Below are 17,271 nucleotides of genomic sequence, written 5' to 3' on the forward strand. Positions count from 1 at the left end.
GCATTTCCTAGTCCTTTTGTAAGTTTGATAAACAAACAACTCTATCTCTAAGCCATCTTATTTTCATTTCAGGCAAGGCAACTCAAACTTGAAGACATGAAGTCCCCAAGGAGAACCACTTTGTACTTTGTGATTATTGTGATTTATTCTTCCCAAGCTACACTGAGTTTGAATTTAGAGTCTATTGTTTATCATTCGGTGAGTAAATCCATGTCTGCTATATTTCCCTGTCACATTTTTTTTCTGATTTCCTGGGAAAATAATAGACAGAAACTCGTTTACACAAATGTTCAGGGCCTTTGAGAACGTGTCACAAATAGTAGGAGTGAGTGGTGGACCATAAATGGTATTCATCCAACAATAACACCCTGGGTACAACACGTCATACTCTGAAATCAGTGGTAATGTCAAGGGAACATTCCCCTGGCTTCCCTCTTTAATGAATTTACCACTTCTAGGCTTGGAACTCCACCCTATGAAACTGACAGCACCATTGATAAAGCAGATTTTGAGGACTGAGCAGGACATGTGTCCTCAAAGGAATTTTTTTTTTTTTTTTTAACCAGGAGCATCAAACTAAAACACATTTCAAGAGGTGTTAATTTGTGTCGTGTTATAATCACAGATCGATATAGTTGAAAGGGCCATGGGTGATCACCCAAGCTTTTGTAAAACAAATTAGCCAGGTCATTTTGTCCTTGGGAAGTTAATGGGAGTTTAGCTCACCCCCTTGTTCCTTGTGGGAATCACTGGATCTTTTTTGCTTAGGCTAGTCCATGCACCAAAGCGGGGCTTATTACTGGTTATGAAATCTCATGGGACAGATATGATTCTCTCTGTGTCTCAGCTTTTTCATCTGTAAAATAATGAAAATAATAGTATTGATTTACTAATTGCTATGACTCATTGGAAAAGACTCTGATGCTGGGAGGGATTGGGGGCAGGAGGAGACGGGGACGACAGAGGATCAGATCGCTGGATGGCATCACGGACTCAATGGACGTGAGTCTGAGTGATCTCTGGGAGATGGTGATGGACAGGGAGGCCTAGCGTGCTGCGATTCATGGGGTTGCAAAGGGTCGGACATGACTGAGCGATTGAACTGAACTGAACTGATGAGAATTAAATTAGTTAATATTTACAAAACGCTTTAGACTAGTGCCTGACACATGTAAAAAGGCCTTATCACTGTTTGCTATTATCATTTCTCTTCTTCTATTTTTTTCTACTGACTTTTTGAAAAAGATATTTCAGTGTTACTTTGTTCAGTCTGTCACGACTGTTAAAGTTTTTCATTGATAGATTTTAGCATCAGAAAATGTCTTCTCTTTTCCTGGTTGGAGATTTTCAATTTTAATTCTCTGTACTCTATTCCAGTTGTCGGTTCTGTTTTTGTGTTTGCTTGATCTTTATTCTTTATTTTTTGTGTAGCTTTTAGTATATTCCTTTGCTTTACTGGTTCTTTTATAAACAATGCATGTTTGAGATTCTTTTCTTTTAACCTGTGGAGAAGGAAATAGCAACCTACTCCAGTATTCTTGCCTGGAAAATCCCATGGACAGAGGAACCTGGTGGGCTACGGTCCATGGGGTCGCAAAGAGTTGGACACAACTGAGCGACTTCACTTTCTTTCTTTCTTTTAATCTGACTGTGATTGGGGAGTATAATTATTTACATTTGATGTCATTTAAAATTCTTGCTCTTACTTTCAGGATTTTTTAATGGGTTTATGCATTTCTTTCCTCTTTTTCGTTTTTGTATCTTTCTTTGTTTGACCTAGGTCTTGTCTTTTTATTTATTTCTCTCATAATTTGGGAAGTATACTTTGTCTATCTTCTTCCAAATTGCAATATGCAGAATACAACCCTTGCAATTCTAGGCAGCAGCTTGCTCTTACAAATAGAAGGTGGAAACATTACTTTTCCCGAGGATGTGCATGGTCAGTACAGAAGTCTAGTTACCCCAAGCATATGGGGAGAAAGCCCGAGACTGACCTGATCTTAGCAATGGGGTCAGCCTTGCCTCTGTTCCAGAGATTCCCAGCATTCCTGGCTACACCGATGCCCTTCCCTTTGCCAGCTCTACCTTCGTGAACATCCATAACAGAGCTCCTCCATCAGCCTGGTGGACCAGGATATCTTCCTGGATATTCCCACCACCATCCTAAAGAGCCCCACTTTCCCCCTTTAGATCTGCCTTCAAGATATAATATTTTCATCCAGTTCAGAGACTGAAGACCTCCATTGAAGAGATGCCTTTGAAACTACCTTATCAGCTTATACGGCCCTACGTTGCCACTCAGCTACTATTGTAACAGTACACAGAGTGTAACATACAGTGATGACCTGTTTAAAAAAAATGACCATTGTCACCATTTTTAAGTGTGTATTTCAGTAGTGTTAAATATATTCACACTGTCACACAATCAATCTGCAAAACCATCTTGCAAAACTGAAGCTCTGTATCCATTAAACAAAACCCTCTCAGCCCCCCACACAACCCCAGCTCCTAGAGCTCACTGTTCTACTTTCGGACCCCATGATTTTGATGACTCTTGAGTACCTCATTCAAGTGGAATCATACAGTATTTGTCTTTTTGTGACTTGCTTATTCACTTGGCGTAAAGTCCTAAAAATGTATCTGTTGTATTAATAGTATGCATCAGAATTTCCTTCCTTTCTTAAGTCTGAATAAGGATCCATTGTATGTATACCCTACGTTTTGTTAATCTGTTTATCCATTAGTGCACATTTGGGTTCCTCTCACCTCCTGGCTGCTGTGAACCCTGCTGCTCAGAACATGGGGGAGCAAATACAGCGAGACAGCCTTTTGAAGTGTGAGTGATGATGCAGCTTCTTAAACTTCAATGTGTGCGTGAATCCAGCTGGGAACCTTCTTAAAGTGCAGATGTCAGCTCAGGAAGTCTGAGGGTGGGGCTCTGGGTGTTGCCTTCTGACTTACTCTTGTTCCCACCCCAGGGATCACACAGGGAGCAGCAAGGCTGCAGATTCTCAACACTGGGATCAACCCTGAGGCCACAGCCCGGCTCTAACGCTCACTAACTTCGGAAATTCCATCTCATTTTTTCATCTCCCTGAACCTGTTTTCTCACATACTATGAAAAATAAATAGTGTCTCGTTCTTCAGCTTCTTCAGGATTACATGTTCTCAGATCTACATGGCTTAGCATCATGATTGGCACACAGCAAATGCATAAGATTTGGTGGTTATTTTTACTGTTCTCCCTGTTTCCTGGTGGTGCAGAGGTTAAAGCGTCTGCCTGCAATGTGGGAGACCTGGGTTCGATCCCTGGGTTGGGAAGATCCCCTGGAGAAGGAAATGGCAACCCACTCCATCCAGTATTCTTGCCTGGAGAATCCCATGGACGGAGGAGCTTGGTGGGCTACAGTCCACGGGTCACAAAGAGTTGGACACGACTGAGTGACTTCACTTTACTATTCTGGTACAACTAAACCTGGGTTCGCATGCCCAGGAAGAAAATATTTTAATGGGATCCTTGCTGAGACAATTGAGGCAAAGATGCAAAACTGGGTGAGATCTGTGACTATTTATTTGTTTGTCATCTGGCTCCCTGTTTGTTTTTTTTTTCACTTCTAAAAATGCCATCTCTCATTCCTGACTGTCTGTCTGCTCCCTCTTCAGGCCACTCCCCACCCTCCCATTACTTGTAAAGTTCAACAAGTGGGGCATTTCCTGGAATCAGTGACCTTGTATCTTCTGACTGAAGCTTGGCAAACAGGAAATCCCTTCTGGGCAGAGCTGGTCATTGTCCTCCGATACCCCATCTGGGTACCTTTCCATGGACAGGCAGAAGCTCTGGGTTTTGTCTGGAATCGTACTCAGCATTGGGAGACCCTGGCAGGATCTGTGTGCAGCCTCATAGTTCCCCGAACTGGGGTGACATGAGGCTCAGGCAGGTAAGACTGTCCCCCCCTGAGCCCAGGCCAGTTGGGCACGTGGGCTGTCAGCACTGCCAGAGACGCATCACGTTTATCATGCTCCTTGTTTTTCAAAATGTGAGAAACCGAGGCTTGGAGCGAATAAATGACTTTTCCAGTTAGAGAGAAGAAAAGGTGGAGGGATCTGTTCTTGGTGTGACTCCAACACCTGCCTTCTTGAAATCCAGGCCCCATGACCTGGCAGTCTAACTGCCGGTGCTTAGTCAAATCCGGGTGGCCGAGGGTCTTTGCCCCACCAGCATCACCAGTGAACACCCCAGAGGCTTCAGTGCTTTTAGTATGTTTCCTTCCGTCTTTTCACAGTGATTGTTGTTCAGTCACTAAGTCATGTCTGACTTTTTGCAACCCCATGGACTGCAGCACGTCAGGCCTCCCTGTCCCCACTGTCTCCTGGAGTTTGGCCATTGAATCGATGATGCTATCCAACCATCTCATCCTCTGCCGCCCTCTTCTTTCGCCTTCATACTTTCCCAGCATCAGGGTCTTTTCCAGTGAGTTGGCTCTTTGGCCAGCAGGCGGCCAAATTATTGGAGTTTCAGCTTCAGCATCAGTCCTTCCAATGAATATTCAAGATTGATTTCCTTTAGGATTGACTGGTTTGATCTCATTGCTGTCCAAGGGACTCTCAAGAGTCTTCTCCAGCACCACAATTCGAAAGCATCGATTTTTTGGCACTCAGCCTTCTTTATGGTTCAACTCTCACATTTATATATGACTACTGGAAAGACCATAGCTTTAACTGTACGGACCTTTGTCAGCCAAGTGATATCTTTGCTTTTTAATACACCGTCTAGGTTTTTCATAGCTTTCCTTCCAAAAAAGCAAGCAACTCAGTGATTACAGGGTTTAAAATCAAAAGTCAGTTATTCTCATAAAAAGCTGTGAATCCTTGCTGAACAAGGGAGCCAGTAGGTGACAGCTATGTGGAAGCAGCACTTAATTAGAGGTATTCCATGAAAGTTTCAGACAATCACCATGAAGATTCAAGAAGTAGTTAAAGAGCAGAGGTTCTCAAAAACTGGCCTCCTCTCCAGGGATGTGCTGATTAAAAAAAGCAGTTTTCTTTACCCTATCTGAGACCTGCTAAATCTGATTGGGGGAGGGAAGGGAGAGGAGTCTCATGCTCATGAAGATTAGAAGTACTTTACAAGAGAGAACTGAACTGTACCTTGATTTTAATCCACAGTTGCCAGTGGCAAGTCATTAATTCTCTAGCGACCCCTGGAAAATGGAGGAAATGAAACCTTGGCCTGCTTCCCAAAGGTGACCTCCGGTAGTCACCTTCTCCTGGGCTGAGTCCCCCTGCAGCAAGCCCACAAAGAGTGAACAGAGAAAGCTTCCTGGTGGCTCCCCCTACCTCCCCAGAGTCCCAGGGAGGATGGAGGCAGGAAGACAACCAAAGAACCTTTCCTTCTGCCCAGGCTCAGCGCCAGAGCAGGCTCCCAGGGAAGTCGGGCAGGAACCAGCCCTATACATTGACTTTGTTATTTCTCGGTCCGTTCACATCTCGGTAGAGCTGAGATAACCTCACAACAAAGGAGGCAGCGCCTGAGCTTGCACATCCCAAATATCAATCATCATTCCCCTGTTCACGTCTTCAAGAACATTTGTGGACTCTCAGGTCCCTTCACATTTCCTGTGGACATTAATACTAGTCGCTGAAAAGAAGGCAGGGGTGGAAGAGGCCATAGAGAAAAAGACGAAGTACTGGTTAAGAGAGACGGGGTCACCGAGAGGAACCCAGTTTCCCCATGCTTTCCCAGGATATCACCTGGTAAGATGATGCTGTGCCTGTGTGCATAAGTGTAGACTTAGGAAGAAGGTTAGCTGGGTTTGAGTCCTGACTCTGCCATTTCAAGGACATGTGACCTTAGGCAAGTTATTTGATCTCTCTGTGCCTGTGTTTTCTCATCTGTGAAATGCAGATGATAACAGTATCTACACCTTAGATTGTCATGAGGATAAAATAAACAAGCACACACCAAGCACTTAACAGTGCCTGGCACCGGGTGTTGAAGATGTCTTAGGAATTATTCTTCTTGATATCGTTAAGATGGGAGATAACTAGGAAAAAATGGCAGAGACCATGGAGGGCAAAACAAGCTCTGTCTCAGGTGGTGCTCTCTGGTAACGGTGGCGGGGGGTGATGGGAGTTCAAGGAGGCGGGGGTTATCTGGCTCCTCCACTGAGACTTAAAGGAAATTAGGGTTGGGAAACTCATCGTAGGAAAACACTTGGAGGCAAGGATGAGGTAGGAGCCCCATATCAGGTCAAGGTGAGGTTATAAGCTACAGAGCTGGCAGTGAGCCCAGCAGCAAAGCCAGTCAATGTCAGTTCTTAAAGAAGCCCATGTTGACAGTAGATGAGCTTTATGGAGATGAAGCAAGTGGTTTATGCAGTTGGGGGGCAGGGCGTGTTCTGTGTGAATGGTGCCCCAGAAAAGTGTGATGCCGTGTCCCAGAACAGCAATTACTATGTCATTAAGCTATTCTAGTGTTCTACATTGATGAATCATTTGCTCCTCACAACAACCTCATGAGGCAAACTATTTGTATCTGTATACTACAGGTGAGTACTGAGGCACAGAAAGGTTAAGTAACTTGCTCAAGGTCACACAGCCATTTTATGGAAGAGCTAAGATTTGAAGCAATGTCTGCAGAGTACTTAACTCTTAACTATCATACTATCAGTTCAGTTCAGTCGCTCAGTCGTGTCCGACTCTTTGCGACCCCATGAATTGCAGCACTCCAGGCCTCCCTCTCCATCACCAACTCCTGGAGTTCACTCAGACCCACGTCCATCTAGTCAGTAATGCCATCCAGCCATCTCATCCTCTGTCGTCCTCTTCTCCTCATGCCCTCAGTCCCTCCCAGCATCAGGGTCTTTTCCAATGAGTCAACTCTTCACATGAGGTGTAAAAAGTATTGGAGCTTCAGCTTCAGCATCATTCCTTCCAAAGAAATCCCAGGGTTGATCTCCTTCAGAATGGACTGGTTGGATCTCCTTGCAGTCCAAGGGACTCTCAAGAGTCTTCTCCAATACCACAGTTCAAAAGCATCAATTCTTCGGCACTCAGCCTTCCTCACAGTCCAACTCTCACATTCCATACATGACCACTGGAAAAACTATAGCCTTGACTAGACGGACCTTAGTCGGCAAAGTAATGTCTCTGCTTTTGAATATACTATCTGGGTTGGTCATAACTTTTCTTCCAAGGAGTAAACATCTTTTAATTTCATGGCTGCAGTCACCATCTGCAGTGATTTTGGAGCCCAAAAAAATAAAGTCTGACACTGTTTCCACTGTTTCCCCATCTATTTCCCATGAAGTGATGGGACCGGATGCCATGATCTTTGTTTTCTGAATGTTGAGCTTTAAGCCAACTTTTTCACTTTCCTCTTTCACTTTCATCAAGAGGCCTTTTAGCTCCTCTTCACTTTCTGCCATAAGGGTGGTGTCATCTGCGTATCTGAGGTTATTGAGATTTCTCGCGGCAATCTTGATTCCAGCTTGTGTTTCTTCCAGTCCAGCGTTTCTCATGATGTACTCTGCATAGAAGTTAAATAAGCAGGGTGACAATATACAGTCTTGACGTACTCCTTTTCCTATTTGGAACCAGTCTGTTGTTCCATGTCCAGTTCTAACTGTTGCTTCCTGACCTGCATACAGATTTCTCAAGAGGCAGGTTAGGTGGTCTGGTATTCCCATCTCTTTCAGAATTTTCCACAGTTTATTGTGATCCACACAATCAAAGGCTTTGGCATAGTCAATAAAGCAGAAATAGATGTTTTTCTGAAACTCTTTTGCTTTTTCCATGATCCAGCGAATGTTGGCAATTTGATCTCTGGTTCCTCTGCCTTTTCTAAAACCAGCTTGAACATCAGGGAGTTCACGGTTCACGTATTGCTGAAGCTTGGCTTGGAGAATTTTGAGCATTACTTTACTAGCATGTGAGATGAGTGCAATTGTGTGGTAGTCTGAGCATTCTTTGGCATTGCCTTTCTTTGGAATTGGAATGAAAACTGACCTTTTCCAGTCCTGTGGCCACTGCTGAGTTTTCCAAATTTGCTGGCATATTGAGTGCAGCACTTTCACAGCATCATCTTTCAGGATTTGAAATAGCTCAACTGGAATTCTATCACCTCCACTAGCTTTGTTCATAGTGATGCTTTCTAAGGCCCACTTGACTTCACATTCCAAGATGTCTGGCTCTAGATTAGTGATCCCATCATCATGATTATCTGGGTCGTGAAGATCTTTTTTGTACAGTTCTTCTGTGTATTCTTGCCACCTCTTCTTAATTTCTTCTTCTGTTAGGTCCAGACCATTTCTGTGCTTTATCGAGCCCATCTTTGCATGAAATGTTCCCTTGCTATCTCTAATTTTCTTGAAGAGATCTTGAGTCTTTCCCATTCTCTTGTTTTCCTCTATTTCTTTGCATTGATCGCTGAAGAAGGCTTTCTTATCTCTTCTTGCTATTCTTTGGCACTCTGCATTCAGATGCTTATATCTTTCCTTTTCTCCTTTGCTTTTCGCCTCTCTTCTTTTCACAGCTATTTGTAAGGCCTCCTCAGACAGCCATTTTGCTTTTTTGCATTTCTTTTCCATGGGGATGGTCTTGATCCCTGTCTCCTGTACAGTGTCATGAACCTCATTCCATAGTTCATCAGGCACTCTATCTTTCAGATCTAGGCCCTTAAATCTATTTCTCACTTCCACTGTATAATCATAAGGGATTTGATTGAGGTCATACCTGAATGGTCTAGCGGTTTTCCCTACTTACTTCAATTTGAGTCTGAATTTGGCAATAAGGAGTTCATGATCTGAGCCACAGTCAGCTCCTGGTCTTGTTTTTGTTGACTGTATAGAGCTTCTCCATCTTTGGCTGCAAAGAATATAATTAATCTGATTTCGGTGTTGACCATCTGCTGATGTCCATGTGTAGAGTCTTCTCTTGTGTTGTTGGAAGAGGGTGTTTGTTATGACCAGTGCATTTTCTTGGCAAAACTCTATTAGTCTTTGCCCTGCTTCATTCCGCATTCCAAGGCCAAATTTGCCTGTTACTCCAGGTGTTTCTTGACTTCCTACTTTAGCATTCCAGTCCTCTATAATGAAAAGGACATCTTTTTAGGGTGTTAGTTCTAAAAGGTCTTGTAGGTCTTCATAAAACCATTCAACTTCAGCTTCTTCAGCGTTACTGGTTGGGGCATAGACTTGGATAACTGTGATATTGAACGGTTTGCCTTGGAGATGAACATACTATATGATATAACTAATGTTTTTAAGAGCTTAGTATATTCCACATTGCAGTTGGCTTAACTCTCATAACAATTCTATGAGGTCGGCACTATTATTCCATTTTACAGAAATGAAAACTGAGGCTCAAAGAGACTAAATAACTTCTTCAAGATCACAGGCGAGTAAGGGGCACTGCTCTTTACCCTAGCAGTCTGGCTCTACAGCTGGGTCTCAAAGCCCTTGACCCAAAAAGCCATCATAAAACCATCTAGGAGTAAAAGGGCTAGAGAAGGAGAAAATAATTTCTAAACATGCATAACCTAAATATGCGACCCAAGGCCACAGAAATACTGGGGTGGGGACAGGCTGAGTGAGTGCAGAAGAGAGGTTGTGAGACTCATCTGAAGTGCCGCCTGAATGACTCAGGATTCAAGCCCCAGTGCAACAGAGCACAGCATAATTTATATTTCTTGACAGGCCTCAAGCTGCAGGAACCCTGAGAAACTCAGGCTGATTTCTTCCGCTTCTGGATCTAGTGACTGGTCTATAAAACATCAATGCCAAGGTCATATCCCAGAGGCCAATCCATTGCATCTTCCCTACCCTCCCATTGCTGGTGGCCCACCATTCACAGGGCACGAGGTATTAATCCAGAGCCGCAGCCCTATGCTCAGCTTGAACATTCCTGGGCGTGTGAGCAGAAAACCATCATGAAAAGACATTGCTAACACTCACTGACTATTTTCTATAATGTTCTTTCAGCTTCTCCATGAACATGAGCTAATGGAGGAGGACCCAGTAAGACCAAAACGAGCTGGTATGTAAACATTTCCTTGACCATCTTTTCTAGTAGGTCCCATCAAACAGCATGTGTTGTAACGTTTTGAAACACTGGGATCTACATGATTCGGTCTCCAAGCACCCCAGGATTCAGTTTCTAGAAGTAACTGCAAAGGCACTCCATTCTCTGTCAAATGACATTAAAGGGATCTTATCAACACCTTCTATCCAAGTGTCCTGTCCCATCACCGCTCCTCAGATCCCGAAGGTTACCCCATGGCCCTTCCCCCAACAGCCCTGTAGCACCACCAAAAGCCTGCTTCTCTTCTCTCAACCCAGCAGCCTCGCCTCTTTTTTTTTTCCTTTTTCTTTTAATCTTGGCTCCTCTCACTCCTCAGTTAATCTCATGGATCAATTTAACCACTAAACCCAAGTCCTCCTCTGTTTCCCATTCCAATTTCCCCACTAAATTCCAAAGAAGAGGTCTGGGAAACACAGGGCTCTGCCTTTTGGAGGGTTGGGGGCAGGTGAGAGCTGTGAGCCCCTGCATGAGGAGCCTCGGTGTCCCCTCCCCCGTGGGAGACCTGGGGCAGGTGGTTCTGTCTGGAGGCTGCATTTTCCAAGGACCAGATCCTCCTTCCATCACAACAATCTTGTGATAGCATCAACTGGATGCTGTCATTTCCCTGCATAAATCTGATCATCCTCTCATATATCTCTGTATCTGCGAGAGTCACAGAGTCAGCATCCCACCCACACGCCCCCTTTGCTTGTCTGGGGAATCAGTTCATATGGATTCGTGTCTTGGAAGCTCTTCCATCAATTTCACCAGACAAGGAGGGCTGTTTTCCTGGGTTCCCATTATCCATGACACATCCTCATGGCCCAACATCTATCCCAATGCATTGCAGTTCTTTAGCTTCCTGTTTGCCACTCCCAGGAGACATGAGCCCTCTTGAACCCTCTTCCTCTCTGTAGCCTGGCCAGTAGCCCAATGTCTCAACAGACCAGTGAACAAATAAAGAGAAGGAGTGTCTCTGTCATAGCCACTTGTGTGAATTCAGAATCTGTGTCCCTTTTCGCTAGGAGTCTGCTGGCTTTGTGGCTAGACCAACCATCTAGAAACTTCTTAACTTGCAGCACAGTGATGAAATCGTGACTTGATCTGTTCAATCTTGTGGTAGGAAAGAGACATTAGGCTGCCAGAGAGAGCAAGCTTGCCCAGAGCGCAGGATAGAGGTATCTGGTAGACCCTTCATAGGCTATAACCAGGTCCCACTGTTACCCAGTGCCTGAAATGAGAATTCGACCACATTGTTAATAAACTATCAAAAAGCTCACCGAAAGTTTATACTGTTGTTCTTCTCTCCTTCCCTTCCCTTCCTTCCCTTTCTTTTCTGTTTCAGCCTGGTTTTATATCCCTGTGGGATTCTCACTCACCCTCCTCCTTGCTTTCCCTGAAGTGATCCACAGCAGGGGTCTCCAGCCTCCAGGATCTAATGCCTGATGATCTGAGGTGGAGCTGATGTAACAATAATAAAAATCAAGAAAAAAGTGAAAGTGTTAGTTGTTCAGTCATGTCCAGCTCTTTGTGACCCCATGGACTGTAAACACCCAGGCTCCTCTGTCCATGGGATTCTCCAGGCAAGAAGATTGGAATGGGGTGCCATTCCTTTCTCCAGAGGATCTTCCCAACCCAGGGAGTGAACCCATGTCTCCTGCTTTGCAGACAGATTCTTTACCATCTGAGCCATCAGAGAAGTCAAGTGCACAATAAATGTAATGTGCTTGAATCATTCCAAAATCAACCTCCCCTCCCCACCCTAGTCCATGGAAAAATTGTCTTCCAAGAAGCCAATCCCTGTTGCCAAAAAGGGTGGGGACCACTGGTCTACCCTGCAGACTGTACTTCCTGTGCTTTAAAACAAGTATCATCATCTCTACTCCATCCCCGACAACCCCTTGAACCCTCCCATCCCCATGATAGCAACAGGGCCAACGAGGTCCCCAGTCAAATATTTTGAAAGACTTCTCTTCCTAAAATCAAACCACCTGTGTTGAGTCCCAGCTTCCTCAGGGATGGTTGGTGACCCCCACAGCTGGAAGAGTAACATCTTCCTGCACTTCCCAACTATTCGTGACCTTTGGTGACAGCCTGCGAGGTCAGCCATCAGGAAGGAAACCACTTCCACGTCTAGGAATTTGACATTCCACAGTTTTTCCAGACACCCTTTCATTAAAAATGATCATGGCAATGATAAATCACCATGAGAAGATGTTTTCTGTTTTTTTTTAAATATGTGGTCCTGTGCGCTCTTGGGCCTCTGGAGTCATTTTGGAAGTGTTAATGACTCAGCTCATCACCTGCAACAGTTGGTTTGGCTTTGCTACTTTTACAAATCACTGAAGCAAGAACTGATCATGGAAAGTCCCAGGCACTAGGTCACGGATACTCAGGATGTAAGCTGCGGTTAAGAGCATCGCACCCCAGGAAAACTAGGAAAGCAACAGGAATGTTAAATCTAACAAAGGCCACACAGGAATGTCTGTGTTCTGGAGCCTTAATACCAAACAGAGGCAAACAGAGGTTTCAAGAGAAATAATTCTTAAAAGAAATTTTCTTTTGAGGTATTGGACCAAATATTTAGAGCTTTAAGTTTTGAGATAGAAATCACCTTTCAAGAGAGGATCAATACTCGCATTTTTTCTGAGCTATAGACTTCCTCCTCTATCACCTATTATGTATCAAAAATCTATCACACATACCCAAACCCACATATAGATACATACACACAAATATATGCATGCTTTGCCACGCAATCGTGTCCAACTCTTTGCAATCCCATGGACTGTAGCTCACCAGGCTCCTCTGTCCATGGAATTTTCCAGGGAGGAATACTGGAGCAGGTTACTTTTCCTACTCCAGGGGATCTTCCCGACCCAGGGAACGAAACTGCGTCTCTTGTGTCTCTTGCATTGTCAGGCAGATTCTTTACCAACTGCGCCACCTTGGAAACCCGCATACAAATCTCCAAATATATTATTACTATACAGGTGTTGAGAGAATTAAATAACATTTAGTACATATAGTTCAATATTAATAGCATTATCTAGAGGGTACTTGTTTTGTTTGTTTTAATGTTTTTTTAATTAAAACAAATTTAATTGATTTTTCATAAAAATATTGTGTCTGAAAGAGCCCAAACTATACACTTGGTGCAGAGAAGATTTCATATAACTCCTGAAGGCAGAAGGAAGGATGTCATGACATTAGCATTTTAGGAAAATTCTTTCGAAACTCTGTTAAGGAAGAGCCTGCACAAAAACCCAGAGGCCAGAGACAAGAATAGCATAATACTTCCTGTTAGAGCAGAGTGGTTCCTGAGGAGCAGAGAGAGAAAAGCACTGGTCAGAGTATTCAGAACTCTGCCTCAGATCCACCAGGACGTGGATTCCATACCAGCTGGGAGGCTCGCAGAGAGAGAACTGGCGGAGGCCAATGGAAGTGAAAATTTGCCAGATGGTTATGGCTGAAGGAATTAGGGGAAGTCAGTGCTGGGAGACCAGCAAGGATGCTCAGCGGTGCTGACCATCGTGGGCCAGGTCTCCAGAATGGCCTAGGAAAGGGACCCAGGGAACACTTGTGAAAGACACTTTGAGAAATGAGTCAAAAAGACCTGGGGACAGGCTTGGCTTAGGGGCAACAGGGAAGACACAGACCTGGGTAACTGCAAGGTGGAGGCTATAAGCAGAAGCCGGAGCTGGAATGAAAATCTTATTTTGGAAACATGCCAGTCAGCTGGAAACTTAGTCTTTATGGCAATCTTTTCAGGGGATTGAAAGCAGAAGTTTCTTGGGACTTCCCTGGGGGACTAGCGGTTAGGGCTTCGTGCTTCCACTGCAGGGAGCGTGGGTTCCATCCCTGGTTGGGAACTAAGATTGCACATGCAGCCAAAAACAAACAAATAACTAAAGTGCCTGGATGGACTGACTTAAAAGTATTTTCTAAAAAAAAGTTTCTTGTTGGTTGGAAATAATACAAATGTATCCTCAACATCAGCTGTCAAGTTCCCCAAGCCAGATTTCTGAGGTTAACTGGGAATGCGGCTCGGGTCCTGGACTGAAGAGTCCACACTGATTCCTCTTTGGCTTCAGAAGAAACAGCTGGTGGAAGAAGACACTGGGAGAAAGGGAGCCCCAGGATGTCCTGACCCCTAGCTGGAGGCACTTCTGTCTTTGTGCCTGTTCAGAGAGAGCGAGGTTCCTACCAGGTTGGGTTGCCAGCTGCCAGCCTGGAAATCCTGAACTTTCTGCCGATCTGCAGTCTAGGTGTGCTGGCTCTTTTTGATCTGGATTCAGGAAATGCAGTGCCTTCTCCAGGCTGGGGAAGAGATTTGCAGGTTTTCCTGGCATTCATCTTCCGTATGATAACTTGTGGCATTTCGGGCTCTGAGGCAGCAGTGGTGGTGGCAAAGTAAGGAGAAAGCAGTGCTGGTGTTCTCTGCCTGTTTGTTTGCTTCCCTAGCTCAAAAGGGAGATCTGATTAGAATAGAATCAGAGGTTTTGTTGACCTGCCAGCAGACATCTGCATAAATGGTAATCCTTATTATGATCATTATTATTTCTACACTCTGTTTCAAAGTGGCTACTATATGCCACTTTGTTAGGGGTCTTCATACCTCAACTCCTTAGCAACAATTGAGCAGAGAAAATAGTGCTTCTAGTTTACAAACAACTAAAACTTGGCTCACAGAGTTCAGTAGCCTCCCAGGTAAGAGGACATTTACTTCAGCTCTGGCTCCAAGTCCAAGTTCATAGTTACAAGTCATAGTTTTCAACGTGTGTTTCTGGCTCTTGCCTGTGAGGTTCCATGTTATGGTGTGTTTTGTTTTTTAGCAAAAAATTATCTCCAACATGTATTTAGTATGTATTTATTGAATGCCTTTTGGGCACCAAGAACATAGAACTCACTGACTGCAGGCTGTCAACTTTTGATCTGTTTATGAGGATAGGGTATACACTGACCAAAGTTAAATTCAAAATTTGTAATATGGCAAGCAGAGTCATCACACACTGGGAGTCTGCAAAAGGCAAAGCTACCGCCAAGGAAGTAGGAGCATCTATAGAGAAATAGGTCTGAACTAGATGTAAGTTACTAACAGAACTGACTAATGATGGGTTGCACCACTTACATGGAGGTGAGTTTGACGTCATGCAAAGTATTCAAGCCAATCTAATAAGTACTTGACAGGAGTGTTTATAAAGGTCATCTGAAGAGTAGTTGCCCAAGATGATCTTTAAAATACTCAATTTCACAGTGCCTTGATTCTGTGAGTCCTCGGGTCAGTGAGCACCCGTGGGCTCAAAGAGTGACCAGGTTGAGGCCTGGAAGAAGGAGCAGAAGAAGGGAGGGAGGAGGGAGCTCCAGGCAGAGGGAATTCCAGGAGACTGATGGTGGTCTGGGGCTTTTTCTTGTGCATATATTGCAGGAGGAAACTGAGATCTCGCTAGCATATTTAGAGGAAGGTTATGTAGCTGTGATTCTCAGAGCAGTTTTATTGAGTAAGGGGAACTATCACCACTTTATATGGTGCTGACTTTGATTATTTGGGTGTATAACAAGCGACTAGAATTGACTCTTTTCTTTAGACCTCACAGCCCAATGTTTTAAGCCATAGTGCTGTCCACCCTCCCCACCCCACCCCATCCGCATCTGCCCCTGGGGTTCTGGCAGTTTTCCGCTGTGTGAACAAACCTTTCTAAAGGCTAAAGGGAGAACCAGGATCTTTGATTCTCCACTGACAATGGTATAGTAGAGCCAGACGATGCTGCCAGACTGCTACCTACTAGAACATGTCAGGAAACAAGCAGAACAGGTAGCTTTTAATATTTACCTGCTACAGGACTAAGGGGGAGAAACCAGAGAGCCAAATCGTCCATAATAAAGAGGCATGGTCCCTGTTGGTCAAGAGAAAACCAGAGCGAACCCGTTTTTCCTGGGCGAAGTCAGCAGGCTCGTTCTCTTGCAGGTGGGAGGTTGGTTTATGCATTGACTTCGTCTCTCACTTCTGAAGGAGCCATAATTCCCAGTGAAGTGGTCAGGCAAAAATCGCATCGTTGGCTTAAACAGCTGTGATTAAGACCCAGAACTGTGTGTCACAGTTTGTGGCCAACTTTCCAGAAACATCTCTTTAAGATAAGTGCTGTGTGGCGGGCAGTGATTTATGGGGAAGGAGAGGGGAAATCCTGGCTGGTTTGTGCCTCCCAGGGCCGACGAGAGGCCTGCATCTGTGACACTGATGGTCTGCCTTCCACTGGGACATCAGAGAGTCTGTGAGAATTCAGACAAACATGCCAGGGTGAAGGAGCTCGAGACAAAACACACTGAACTGTCTGGAATCAGGTGGCCCAGAGGCAGGTGAAGAGCACAGAAGGGCATCTAAAATGTACACTTACAGAGCAGAGGCACGGTCGTGTTCCTCCTGGGTCCCTTGTAGCCTTGGCAAGACCACCAGCTTCGCTGTCCCAAGCTCGGAAGTCCTTAGGTTTGGAGGAGGCAGAGGACAGAGAGTGGTCTTTTGACCCCAAATCATGCCTCCTGACCCCACCCTCTGCAGTCATGCTGATCCTGAGCATCTGGGCTTCCTCGCTTAAATTCAGGTACTCTCCCTAGGGCATTGCAGGGACTGGAGGCCCAGTGGTGTTTCCATGTTCTTTTTGCCCACAGCACAATGATACTCTAGACGGGGAGAAATGACCTAAATTAGGAAGGGCATCTTCTTCAGCCCAGGCTATAGATTTCTGGACCTAACTGATAAAGATTCTGCCTTGACTCACCTGAGTTGAGGCTCCAAAGTATTTGTGTGTAGAATTCCCTACCTGTGGTGATCATCAGCCAGGGGTGGGGACCACTGGAATAGATGATTCTCAAGGACCAGCCTGTACACAGCTTTCTGAGTTACTATGCCTGAGTTCTTGAGCCTGTTTGAAGAACTGACCATATTCAAGAAGACATTTCTCTATTAAAATTTCCCCATCCTTATCAGTCTCTGGAGAATCACTGCTCAGGCTGAGGGTTATTCTGAAATTCCCTTAGAAGTTGTCAAGAACATAAAATATGGATGAGGAGAAGAGGGTCTCAGAGGCTTGTGCTTTAGTGATTACTTGCACAGGGACTTCCCTGGCAGCCCAGTTGTTAAAACATCGTGCTCCCACTGCAGGGGGCACAGGTTCAATCCCTGCTCAGGGAACCAAGATCCTACATGCTGCTCAG

The 17,271-nt window shown here is 44.7% G+C and overlaps 1 protein-coding gene across 7 annotated transcripts in view; it reads left to right on the top strand.

Annotated features, from left to right (window-relative positions):
• The window catches only part of ADGRF5 (adhesion G protein-coupled receptor F5), a 113,269-nt gene that overhangs the window by 56,452 nt on the left and 39,546 nt on the right, over positions 1 to 17,271 (top strand). For all 7 annotated transcript variants that reach the window (XM_040249511.1, XM_040249513.1, XM_040249515.1 and 4 more), the window contains exons 2-3: positions 73 to 198; positions 9,981 to 10,035. In XM_040249511.1, the coding sequence (XP_040105445.1) occupies positions 97 to 198; positions 9,981 to 10,035 (157 nt within the window). In that variant the 5' untranslated portion in view covers positions 73 to 96. The remainder of the gene's footprint in view (positions 1 to 72; positions 199 to 9,980; positions 10,036 to 17,271) is intronic.

This window comes from Oryx dammah, unplaced genomic scaffold (assembly GCF_014754425.2).
Source record: "Oryx dammah isolate SB20612 unplaced genomic scaffold, SCBI_Odam_1.1 HiC_scaffold_11, whole genome shotgun sequence".
In the NCBI taxonomy this organism is placed as follows: Eukaryota; Metazoa; Chordata; class Mammalia; order Artiodactyla; family Bovidae; genus Oryx; species Oryx dammah.